At 38.8% G+C, this 11,170-nt stretch overlaps 5 protein-coding genes across 7 annotated transcripts; 1 reads left to right on the top strand and 4 right to left on the bottom strand.

Annotated features, from left to right (window-relative positions):
• Positions 1-142: 142 nt before the first annotated feature.
• Positions 143-1,742, bottom strand: LOC116021553. Of its 2 annotated transcripts, none has more exons than XM_031261982.1 (4): positions 1,678-1,742; positions 1,255-1,350; positions 491-702; positions 143-395 (listed from the first exon to the last, which is right to left on the bottom strand). In XM_031261982.1, the coding sequence occupies exons 2-4, from the start codon at positions 1,285-1,287 to the stop codon at positions 287-289; spliced, it is 354 nt and encodes a 117-aa protein (XP_031117842.1). In that variant the 5' UTR covers positions 1,288-1,350; positions 1,678-1,742; the 3' UTR covers positions 143-286. The 2 variants fall into 2 exon arrangements, with proteins under 2 accessions (XP_031117842.1, XP_031117843.1); XM_031261983.1 differs by having other exon boundaries at positions 1,255-1,353; positions 1,678-1,698.
• Positions 1,743-2,389: 647 nt separating this feature from the next.
• On the top strand, positions 2,390-5,207 carry LOC116021805 (protein MICROTUBULE BINDING PROTEIN 2C). Its single transcript, XM_031262284.1, has 5 exons — positions 2,390-2,719; positions 2,926-3,009; positions 3,687-4,034; positions 4,288-4,515; positions 4,790-5,207. Exons 1-5 carry the CDS (start codon positions 2,471-2,473, stop codon positions 4,937-4,939), a joined length of 1,059 nt encoding a protein of 352 aa, XP_031118144.1. The 5' UTR covers positions 2,390-2,470; the 3' UTR covers positions 4,940-5,207.
• A 566-nt stretch (positions 5,208-5,773) lies between these two features.
• On the bottom strand, positions 5,774-6,483 carry LOC116023743 (protein BREAKING OF ASYMMETRY IN THE STOMATAL LINEAGE). The gene is made up of 3 exons (XM_031264752.1): positions 6,238-6,483; positions 6,037-6,155; positions 5,774-5,891 (listed from the first exon to the last, which is right to left on the bottom strand). Exons 1-3 carry the CDS (start codon positions 6,481-6,483, stop codon positions 5,774-5,776), a joined length of 483 nt encoding a protein of 160 aa, XP_031120612.1.
• A 1,465-nt stretch (positions 6,484-7,948) lies between these two features.
• On the bottom strand, positions 7,949-8,521 carry LOC116021628 (dirigent protein 11-like). Its single transcript, XM_031262079.1, has one exon. The coding sequence runs from the start codon at positions 8,432-8,434 to the stop codon at positions 7,997-7,999; it is 438 nt and encodes a 145-aa protein (XP_031117939.1). The 5' UTR covers positions 8,435-8,521; the 3' UTR covers positions 7,949-7,996.
• Positions 8,522-9,007: 486 nt separating this feature from the next.
• On the bottom strand, positions 9,008-10,667 carry LOC116022014. 2 transcript variants are annotated; one of them, XM_031262557.1, is made up of 3 exons: positions 10,234-10,667; positions 10,029-10,117; positions 9,008-9,555 (listed from the first exon to the last, which is right to left on the bottom strand). In XM_031262557.1, exons 1-3 carry the CDS (start codon positions 10,652-10,654, stop codon positions 9,280-9,282), a joined length of 786 nt encoding a protein of 261 aa, XP_031118417.1. In that variant the 5' UTR covers positions 10,655-10,667; the 3' UTR covers positions 9,008-9,279. The 2 variants fall into 2 exon arrangements, with proteins under 2 accessions (XP_031118417.1, XP_031118416.1); XM_031262556.1 differs by having other exon boundaries at positions 10,225-10,667.
• Positions 10,668-11,170: the final 503 nt, after the last annotated feature.

Genomic DNA, 11,170 nt, shown 5'->3' on the forward strand with positions numbered 1-11,170 from the left:
CTGTGCAACTGCAGTTTCCTTTTAACACAACTGCAGTATCAGTTCAACACAACTGCAGTATCAATCATGACCATAGTCTACGGTATAACAATTGATGTTTATATTGTGAACATTCAGTATGTAAATTGTGATGCGTGCATCATGGTATAACTATTTGTTGTATTGACTATGGGTGATATTTATTGTATATGCTATGCAATTTATAGGTCCAATCTATAAATACATATATTGCAGGCCATATTTACATAAAAAACGTTTGGGCCAATAAACAAAATCCTTGCAGGGCTCAACATTTGCAGAAGCCCAAACAGTTCTTCCATCGTCTTCTCTTCTTCAAGAACCTGGAATCGCAGGGTGCCATCTTTGCAGGGCTAGAATGGAATTCTGACGCTAATCTGTTTAAGACCCAGAAACAAAAGCAATAGAGTTGAGCCATAAAACATGGATGAAGATGGGGAAATGGAAGGGGTTATTAGGAAAGATGACTTGCATGGGGAAAGCAAAAGATTGGGTGCTGGTTGTGCTGCTTGATCTGATTGAAATGCAGTCGCAGGATGGGATTATCAGATGAGTTTCTTCTGCTGCAGATGATGGATTGGACGATGATGAGTTCTCTGCGTTTTGAATGGCGAATAGTGTTGCCAGGCTCACTTGCACAGCTTTGGTCTCATCATCATCTTCCTCGGTTTTCACATTTGGTTTCTGAGAGGAGGCGACTAAACTTATAGTTGAACTATTCAATGAGTTAAAGAATCATGTTCTTCTTCAATGTCATATAAACTAAGCATAGATTAAACATCTATAACCTCTAGAAACAAGAATCGAGCATGGGTTTTTTGGGGTGAGAATTCAACCTTTTAAGAGAAGAATTGAGTCAAGGGAAGGAAAACCCAACCCAAATTAATTAAACGATTTACTTAATAACCACATTATTTCAAATTTAACTCCTAGTTAGAGTGGCTTAGCTTATTGGTTTGTTGGTTTGAGTTGGTTAATTCTGATCAATTTAAGTTGGTTTATGATCAGACAATCACAGCAAAGTTGATTAAACTACTTGATAACCATAAGATTTCAACTTAGACTTTTAGTGAGAGCGGCTTAATTATTGGTCTTTTTGATTTGAACCAGTGTAATCTAAATTGATTTATCTGATTTTTTACTGACTAAGGTTATAAGGGGAAGTTTACCTGTACAGATCATCGAGTAGTAGTTGCAGATTTTTCTCGCCAAAAAAAAATTGAGGAGAGAATTTACCTGAGTAGAACCAGAATGTGTTTCACCTTCCATTGATGATGAATGATGAGAGCTGCAGTTTTCAAGAACACCCAGACTGCATTCACAACGCCGCTTCTGCTACAACAGAAATAATGGAACAAAGAAACAACATTCTTAATCCCAGAAATATATACAGAAAACCCTCACATATATGATCAATTGGTATTCAATATGAAAGGCAGTCTCCATTACAAGTCCTAACTGTTAGTTGTTGACAAAACTATTTCCATTTCCAGCATATAAGCATCCAAAGAAAGAAACACAAGTCCTATCTGTTTCATCTGCCATGGCAGATCCCTCATTTAAGTAATGCTGTAAACATGGATGGGCTAACAATCATAAATCATGATATATATGCCTCATTTCACTAAAAAATATTGATGAACCAATTGGAGAAGTTACCTTTTATGTTCAAGAATTGATTTCACAACCTGCAAAAACCAGCAACATTAAATATATTGGCAAAGTTGATGGGAGAAAACAATAGTATTAATAGACAGAAGCTTATTTGCCAATGTTTGGATGTAACACAAAACCTTATTAGTGAATCTTTGGATGTGAAACTTCACTTTATGGCAAAGAATAAAGTAAATTCTTACTTTTCTCTTGCTAAGAATTGTTAGATTACCAGGCTCAAATACTCAACTAAAATGTCGACAAGAATAAATTTTATCACATTTTTATATTAAGAATTATGTTTTATTTATTTGATCAATTATTTCAGGTCAATATATATTATGTGTGTGCAGATTATCGTGAATCATTGGTCAGACAATTGATTAATTTACTTCATTGTAATTTTTTTGAGACTTAAATTATAAAATATGTAAACTTACAGTTACTATGTAAAACAATAAATAAATTACACTTTATGATACCGTTTCAAATCAATAAGGTTAATACTGCCACTCAAAATCAACAGCCTTAACTACTTTGGTTGGGTGGCCCACAAAACATATTTTGACGTTGTTTCTCGAAGCCGGCTGGTAGCGGTGGGCCAGGGTACGAGATAAATAATAACGGAATTAGTGCTAAATGAAGGGGTAATTTAGTCCAAGCGAAAATTTGCCTCTTTCCTTTTTCGCTGTAACGTAAACTGCAAAATTTGGATTTCAATTTTTTGCAGTTTTTAAAATCGGAAAGACTTTACTCTCTCAGTTCAGAGCTGTGAAGTCTTGCCGGAATCGAATCCACGATGTACGACCCGCAGCACTTGGTTGATTTGCACGACGCCGCCGCCGACAGGTTCTGCGGCGACGGGGCCGACCCACGTTCTTGGCTTTCCGGCGACGACCACCACTCCTCGCCGCCGGATTCGTCTGCTCTCCGCCGCACAAATTCCTCGCTCTCCGCCGCTTCTGCGGCGGCGGCGGCGGCGGCCAATGTCGACCCGAGGCTCGTCACCGACATACTGGAGATATTCCCTCTCGTTCTCTCCCTCATGGTAAGTGTTCTGTGTTTTTTGTTTTATTCATTTCCAGCAATTTTTAAGTAATTGATGAATCGATCTTTAGCTCCTTACAGAGTTAAAGCTATTGAAATGATGGAAAGTTTGAATTTTTATTGTGAATCAATCTGATTCGCGGATTTTGAGTGCTTCTGTGAGCTTTGGGGGGTGCTTTTTTGAATCTTTGCTTGTGAATTTTGCAGGATCGGAAGCCGAATGCTTCGTTTACTCGCAGGGGGTCAGTGAACTACACAAAGACACCTTCTAGAGAATCTTTGTATAACAAGGTTTGTTTCTAATTTCAGGTCTGAATGCTGGAATTCATGTTTTATTTTGCTCAAAATCTTCACTATGAGTTTAGAATTCTTCTGTTCCTGCTTTAGTTTCAGTCTTAGTGAGCAATGTGCTTTATATCATCTCTCTGTGTTTGGCATTTCGGCTAAATGAACTGAAAATATACACTGCTGTAGTGTTTATAGTTATAGGCAAATTAGATCATGTTTGAGAGTTGAGATCAGTGTTGTTTTTTGAGAAATTTGTCTTTTTTCTTTGTGAGTGGACATAAGTACATAATACTCAATCTATGGCTGTTCTTTAATGTAAAGATACAAAATTTGTTTTGCATAAACGTAGCGAAGTTACACATTGGGCCATGGGATTGGCTTCTTGCACATGTCCATCTGGTTGTGGGAATGCCAGAAATGTGTTGATCAAATCCTGTAATTAGAAAGTTGGGCTATTCTCTGAGTTCTTCGAAGACCTTCTGAAACTAGAATCAATTTTTGGGCAAATGTCTTAGATGCTTTCAATGTCAACAAGGTTTTGGTTGCTTGGTCTTCTTTGGAGTTTGGATGACAAATCTTTTTCACGCTTTTGAGTTTGCAAAGTTTGCTTCTTTTTCTTCCTGTGATTTTGGGGTGCGGTTTATTTCTTTTATCTGTACTAATGCTCACAATCCCTGTAGAACGCTGAAGCAAATGGAAGGAATGCAAGTCAATCAATTCCCACGAAAAGGCAGAGGTACCAAAATAAAAACGTTGGCTCTAATCTTGATGGATGTTCTGACAGCTTGTCAGGCTTGTCCTCGAGATCTTCACTATCAGAGAAGGAACGAGAAGAACTCACCGCTTTAAGGGAGCAGGTAGAGGATTTGCAGAGAAAATTGTTGGAGAAAGATGAACTATTGAAAGAAGTTGAGAATTCAAAGAACGAGATGGCTTCCCTTCATTCCAAACTAGATGAAATGCAAAAGGAATTTGCTGAAAAGGACTCTTTACTCAGATCTACTCAAATGCAGCTCTCCGATGCAAAGGTGCGTACATTTCCAAATGCGTGTATACTCGAGATATTAAAGTACCAACACTTAAGCTGTGCATCTATCTCGCATTAGATTTAGTTGATTACCCACATGTATAGAAATGGAAACTCAATTAACATTTAAAGAAATGGTGCACATCTTATAGTCTGTCCATTGGAAGAGTTATCACTACATTGTGAATCAGAAGTCTTGGATACACCACACATTTTAAATTTATTGTTGGATCTAAACGACTATTTTGCATCAGATAAAGCTAGCTGATAAGCAAGCTGCCGTGGAGAAATTAGAATGGGAGGCAACAACTTCCGCCAAGAAGGTGGAGAAGCTCCAGGAAGATCTAGAAGTAATGCAGGGAGAATTTTCGTTATTTATGAAGTTCGTAGGAGATTTGACAAAGACTAATGTGACCCAGCCTGACGAAGAGTATTATGAAGATTATGACGTTTCTTATCCCTGGGATGACCACGCCACTGAGGTATGCTTTGCTAACATCGTTGCATTTACTCCTTCTCCCAAAAGGTTGAATCCCCCCACACCCAGGCCCAACAAAGCATATGGGAGGATGTAAATTATGGTAACTCAACTGAACAGAGACTAAACCTTTGCTAGGATATACTAGATATACTAGAGGTTACAAAGCGGTACATGTATGAATGATTCAATCTTATCTGCGAACAATTTGTTTTTGTTTTCTTGTGAGGGTTCTTGAAGTTCGTGATTACCATTCTCTTTGTAATTGGTTTGAGCAGGATGATCTCGACAAGATGCAAAGCTTGGAGGCAGCAAGGGAAGCTTATGTTGCTGCCTTGGCTACAGCTAAAGAAAGACGAGATGAATCATCCATTGCTGCAGCTGCCACTGCAAGAAAACATTTGGAATCACTAGTTCTTCTGGTCTGAGAACGAGAACGAAGCAACTTACTGTAATTTCCTTTCCACAATCCACATATTGTGTGTTAAATCAGTTCTAGACAAGGGTTTCCTTAGATATTTAGTTGCTTATCCCTTGTAGGTTTTTTTATAAAAAAAATACTATAGTCTGTTTTGTTTTGGATGATGAAATCTTTGAAATGTACCCATGACAGAATCATTGTAACAATGATGACCTGCACTTTGTATTATAACACTCATTTCCTATTAATGCTATGCCTTACACTATTCTATTGAATCTTGTGAATTATGTTCTATATAGCAAATGAAAGTTTACATCATAAAGTAGAACTAGTCCTATGTGCTCCATTTTGAAGATGAACCATGCTTCCATAACCGGAACCCTTGGTTGTCATTACAAGTCACTCGGGATCTACAATACTGTAAAGTCGCCATGACAGGTCCCTCGTGATCTATTGAAACTTACACTATTCTATTGAAACTTGTGAATTATGTTCTATATTGCAAATGAAAGTTTACATCATAAAGTAGAACTAGTCCTATGTGCTCCATTTTGAAGATGAACCATGCTTCCATAAACGGAATCCTTGGTCACCATTACAGGTTACTCGGGATCTACAATACTATAAAGTTGCCATAACAGGTCCCTCGGGATCTACACAAGCGTCGCCATTACAGGTCACTCGGGATCTACAATACTGTAAAGTCGCCATTACAGGTCACTCGGGATCTACAATACTGTAAAGTCGCCATTACAGGTAACTCGGGATCTACAATACTGTAAAGTCGCCATGACAGGTCCCTCGGGATCTACACTAGCGTAAGGTCGCCATGACAGGTCACTCAGAATCTACAACAGTGTAAGAAAAGGTGGCTCCAACCTCTGTGCTTCTTCAAGCATGTGCTATTATCTTCTTGTCTGGGAATGTGAACTGGACTGCCCACCCATTCCAACCCTAATCTGCAATCAAATCAAAGGTATAGTATACAGAGAATCAAGAATTCATTGAACAGAATGTTGGAATGGAATCTGTTGGAGGAATAGAAAGACCTGTCAGGGAGAGAATAACAACCACCCACCAGTTAGGCGGGGAATAACTACTTACACTGGGAAGGCAAAAGACCCTTTGCTAGCAAATGATTGATTGCAGTCACTTGATGATTCATCAGAAGATGTGCAAATTGTCTCTCTAATCTCATCACTATCTCTCCATTTCTCTTTAGCCTGCAAACACATCCACAGGCTACTATACAATCAGGGAACCCACAGGAAGAAATTAAACTAAACAAATTAAAGCTTGTGTCACCTTTTCAAATGATATGATCATCTCTGCTTCATTTTCTGGGTAGATTTCTATGTCACTCCCAGAGCTCACCCCTCTTTTCCTGTCCTCCACCACACGAATATCCCCGCCGTCTGTAAAGCAGAAAACTATGTAATCTTCTGCTTCCAAATGCGGCCAACTCGTGTCATCTCCATCTGCATCTTCTGTCTCCTGCAACAACTTCCCATTGCTTTCTTTGCCTCCACCATTCATGGGACTGGGATTCATGTTCTTGGCAGAAAAAAACTGTGTCTAGTTCTTCCTCTGTCAAACAAAAACATCATATGAAGAATCATGGGAAACAGGGCCGATTTTTTTGATTTGCGGGGCCGTGCTAGTAACTAAGTGAGACTCTATCAAAGTATAAATAAACTGCGAGGAAAATACAAAAAACCTAATTTTGGGCCAATATAATCACAAATACATACACTAATTATTAGGCCAAGACTGGACTAGGAGCTCCAAAATTTTGGGGCCCTGTGCGGTTGCATATCTTGGACGCCCTAAAATCCGGCCCTGCTGGGAAGATTCATGAAAGATTGAAAAGGTTGGGGAGATGGTTACCTGGTGGAAAGCTACAGGCATAAAGATAAAATTCCCAATCTTGAATCTGCCATGTTCTTGTAACTGTAAATGGAGAGCTGTGCATGTTTTTCTTCTTCTTATATATAATAATATACCCAGACAAGGAATGTATGGCTTCTAGGATTAATTGTCATTGTGAGGAAATTAAGGTAATAAAGAGGGAATTCAGGATATTTAAATTTTGAAAAAGTGACAGGCACATGAAGAAGAGATTTATTAGGAAAACTGTACCACTTAGAATTAACTGTCATTACTTGGTTTGTCGTACTAATGACATTCATGTTTGTAATTAACATATGTTATGTTTTTGAAATTCACGTGTTTTCAATTTAATTATTTACAAGCACATAATTTGTTTACCGAAGGTACATAATAACATAATTGTAAACACATAATTTTTGAATCAAGATTCACAACCATGCATGGTATAACAATTGATTGTCCACTTATAAAGATTCCGCTTTCCTTATTTCTCACAACCTTACTTATTTCTCAAACCTTACTTTTGCAACTTCCTGCCCTAATTACCTTTCAAATATTACTATATAAAATCTAATAATTGTTATGTTAAATAATATCTCAATAAATAAATGTGACAACTTTCATATATAGGTATATATATTTTATAAGTGACAATACACTTATAGTTATTTTTTATTAGAACATCTTTATTTGGTCCTGGTATTATTGTCATCTTTATTTGGTCCTAGTATTATTGTAGTATTATCATTTTTAATCCTCCATCAACAAAATCGTTGAAATACCTTTGGAGCAAATAAGCCCTATAACTTATTGGTGACCTGTTATTGCAGATCAACTAGACTTCCGGCTAACTACGGCGAACCTCTGACTAAACTTCAGCGAGTAAAAAAACACCAAAAAAGTCGCATTCTGCCGGAGATGGTGACCCGCCTTCTCCAGCAGTGTCGCCATCTCTAGTCCATTCATCGAACTGGACTAAAATTGAAAATGTCACAATAACAGTATGATAAAAATGAAATTCACTCTTTTTTTTTGAATGACGAAAGAAACCTGCTGCTACTACTGAAGAAGTATACACTCTTATAATCTTATATAATACGGAGTAGCTCATAAATAACATAAAACTGAGAAAAACAAGAGGGCGTCGACAAGTTATCTAATACTCCTTATAATTTTAGTAATGTATAATGGTGACATTATAGCCAATCACCGCATCCATTTCATCCATGGAATATGTCTTGGCCAAGCAATATCCTCGAGCGAGCCGGAACGCGCCGGTGCCTCCGACGACCGGCAGTTCCCGCGGGCCGTCCCTCATCACCGGATTCCGCCCGGCCACGGTGATCGAGCTGCCGTTGTAGGGCCCACTCACGAAGGCATACGTAACCGTCATTTGAAGGGCGAACTCATCGCTTAGCGACGCGGCGGCGTAAAACCCTTGAGCACGTCCTACGAGGGTCGAGTTTAGCTCCGGCGTGGCGGTGAGGGGGTCGTCGAACACGTAGATTGATCCGAAGATGGCCGCCAGAGGGTTGGAGCTCGAGGCGTTTGACGGCGGCGGGCCGGCCACCCTAACGGCGGTGGGATTGGGGCCGTTAACGATGTCGTGCATGTAGAATTGGAGTGTGGAAACGGTGGCGTTTTGGGCATTTGTTGGGCTAGAGTAATAAGCTAGAATTGCCACAACAAGAAAACACAAATGCATATCTTTGCTTGTGCTCCCCATCAGCCTAATTTTCACTTTAGTTGGTGAGATCTTAGAGTGTGTGTATGTATATATATATAGACACATGCAGTGTGTGTATGTATATATATATAGACACATGCATATTTCATGACCTGTTACTTTTTTTTTTTTTTTTTTTTTAGTACTATTGACTCCTTTAAAATGCAGTATTTATTTATAACTACTTTTTCAACCTACTGAAACACAAAGAGTCAATATCACTTTCACTGAGACTTGAGTTCACCTTTTATATGTGGGAGTTCATCCATTAGATGCCACTAGGTTACAAGATCTTGGCTAATCTATTAACATTAAAATTTTGTCGAAAGAGTCAAATCTAGTGTGCATTCAAGACATGAAGCACAATGCTTGGCTAAGAACTAGTCGAAGTCTAATGTGTGGTTAAGATTATATGGTATCAAGAAAGATTCAAATGAGTTGAAAAACAACATGCACCAATTCAAGTCAAGGCATTTTGTTGCATTCCATTGTTGTTTTTTTCAAACCATACGTATGAAAAGTCAACCAAGGAGTAAAAGAGCATACAACTAACTACCTTAAGTTGAAAGGGTGATCAAATACACCGTTTGAATGAGTTCTAACTAGTACGATTTAGAAAATTTTACTGGCACATCAATAAGATCATAATTTACAAAATACAAAGTTATATTTGTGTGAGACCGTCCCACGGATAGTCTCACGCACATTACATTAAAATAACCGGTTGTTCTTTATGCTAAAAGCCAGAAATTCTTATGGAGCTTAGTGGTGATGAGATATCCTCCATACTTCCTGCTTTTCCTCCTCACTGCAACTGTCATACAGTCTGCATTTTGAATGCAGTAATTGGTGATCTCAGACTGCACTCTTTTCCTCCTCACAGCAACTGTCACCATTGATCTTTTCCTCTTCCCCAACACCAGCAGATTCACCCTGTGTTGCTTAGCTGCTTCAACAATTTCTGCCCCTTTCTCCTTTCCTTCTTGCACCACTCTCTCTACTTGCACCTATTGCACAAAATATATGAGGTGAGACTCCGAGGACTCAAACTTTTTTTGAGTGACAGAAGAAAACCTGTAGTCATTACTCGTTTGCATTTAATAACTCTCATCACCTTGTGATTTAAGCCAACAAAAAGTCACAACGAGGTAAATCAACACTAGATAAGTTATCCATAGCTAACCCTAAACTCAAATTAAGAAAATCAGTTCGTTCTTGCTGGAAGTTGAACTTGTAACATGCCTTGTGGACATTTAATAGACAGGAGATCAGAGTTAAATGCAACTCAATCACATAAGAGAGCTGTCGAAACGGGTTCAACTCGTCGGGCTGGCCATCAACCTGCCCAACACAGATTGGGCCACAACTCTGGTTAAAAGAATGGGCCATCCAGCCCATTTCTAGATGAACTTGAGACGGGATAGCCCAGTTAAGAGTTGACCCGTTTTTGACAGCTCTAATTGTTTGTCCTATCACTTACCCCGGGTCGCATTGCTTGACACATACTTTCCATTCTGCAAAGAATTTCATGGTTAGACCTTTGATTGAGTACACTGTGGGAGTTTCCACCTGCAACATCGGAACAACGTGATTGAGTACACCATAGGACAATACGATGATGTTTAACCTTAATTCATGCTAATTGCGATAGGAACAAGACTAATAATAAACAAAACCTTGTTTACATGGATTGGTTACACGCAGAAGAACAACAGTATCCTGGCTCTGAACAGCGTGGGAAAGTGCCCATTGCAGAGCTCCTTTAGCTTCAAAACTCCGATTAACCACAACCATCACTCTATTACCGCCATATCCACTCTCTCCCTGCTTCATTTCATCGCCATTGAAGCTCATTTCTTCACTGTTCTTGCTGGAAAACTCAGACTTCTCGTCAGCAGGCTTCATGATAAGGTTGCCGGATTTCTTGTTTGGTTTAACCGGCGGCCGCGGCCTGACACGACACGAAGCACAACTCAAGAAGAATCCCAGCATTATCTCCGCCTTTCTCGCGCACAAATGATGTTTTCTGGGAAAGATGAGATCGAGGTTGTGGAAAGCATTATTATAATCTGTGGGTTTTCTTTGTTTTCTTGACGTGCTTGCCATGAATTGAATTGAATTGAAGGTGGAGGCGTTTGTTGAATTAAATGTGTTTTAATTATTGGTCAGCCATGGAGTATTAATAATTGGATGGAGGAAAAGTCTTTGTTTCTTGGTCCTATTTTATTATTGACATCTTAATGTGGATAAGCTACCATATTTATTATTTTTGTTCATATTTTTCGATTTCTTCAAGTTATATCTATACATTTCTGCGTATTAAACCTCTACTTTTATTGCTGAAAGTAATTTTTTTTTGTCAGGCTACGAGTTGTTCTGAATAGACCCTAATGGTATGAGACACCTTTAAGCCTGGATCATACTTAAATTAATTCCCGTTTACACCAGACTGGTCCAATTAAGGAGTAAAGTGCTAGTCAAATTTGCTGTAAGTACAGTGTGGATGAGAGTTGTATCGACAAGGATTATTTGGACATGGGTAGCAAGTATGCGTACCGCAGACACAAAAGTAAATGTCCAAGCTGTGCATTTCGTACACATATATAACATCGAAGAATCGAA

Source organism: Ipomoea triloba, chromosome 6 (assembly GCF_003576645.1).
Source record: "Ipomoea triloba cultivar NCNSP0323 chromosome 6, ASM357664v1".
In the NCBI taxonomy this organism is placed as follows: Eukaryota; Viridiplantae; Streptophyta; class Magnoliopsida; order Solanales; family Convolvulaceae; genus Ipomoea; species Ipomoea triloba.

Coding starts and splice junctions, on each gene's coding strand:
- LOC116021553 (XM_031261982.1), bottom strand. CDS start 1,287: ATGGAAGGTGAAACACATTCTGGTTCTACTCAG. Junction 703..1,254: donor CACATTCTGGTTCTACTCAG/GTAAATTCTCTC, acceptor GCCTCCTCTCAG/AAACCAAATGTGAAAACCGA. Junction 396..490: donor CAATCTTTTGCTTTCCCCAT/GCAAGTCATCTT, acceptor GGTCTTAAACAG/ATTAGCGTCAGAATTCCATT.
- LOC116021628 (XM_031262079.1), bottom strand. CDS start 8,434: ATGCACGACATCGTTAACGGCCCCAATCCCACCGCCGTTAGGGTGGCC.
- LOC116023743 (XM_031264752.1), bottom strand. CDS start 6,483: ATGAATCCCAGTCCCATGAATGGTGGAGGCAAAGAAAGCAATGGGAAG. Junction 6,156..6,237: donor TGATCATATCATTTGAAAAG/GTGACACAAGCT, acceptor ATGTGTTTGCAG/GCTAAAGAGAAATGGAGAGA. Junction 5,892..6,036: donor GGGTCTTTTGCCTTCCCAGT/GTAAGTAGTTAT, acceptor ATTTGATTGCAG/ATTAGGGTTGGAATGGGTGG.
- LOC116022014 (XM_031262556.1), bottom strand. CDS start 10,654: ATGGCAAGCACGTCAAGAAAACAAAGAAAACCCACAGATTATAATAAT. Junction 10,118..10,224: donor AACCAATCCATGTAAACAAG/GTTTTGTTTATT, acceptor CCGATGTTGCAG/GTGGAAACTCCCACAGTGTA. Junction 9,556..10,028: donor GTCAAGCAATGCGACCCGGG/GTAAGTGATAGG, acceptor TTTGTGCAATAG/GTGCAAGTAGAGAGAGTGGT.
- LOC116021805 (XM_031262284.1), top strand. CDS start 2,471: ATGTACGACCCGCAGCACTTGGTTGATTTGCACGACGCCGCCGCCGAC. Junction 3,010..3,686: donor GAGAATCTTTGTATAACAAG/GTTTGTTTCTAA, acceptor CAATCCCTGTAG/AACGCTGAAGCAAATGGAAG. Junction 4,035..4,287: donor TGCAGCTCTCCGATGCAAAG/GTGCGTACATTT, acceptor ATTTTGCATCAG/ATAAAGCTAGCTGATAAGCA.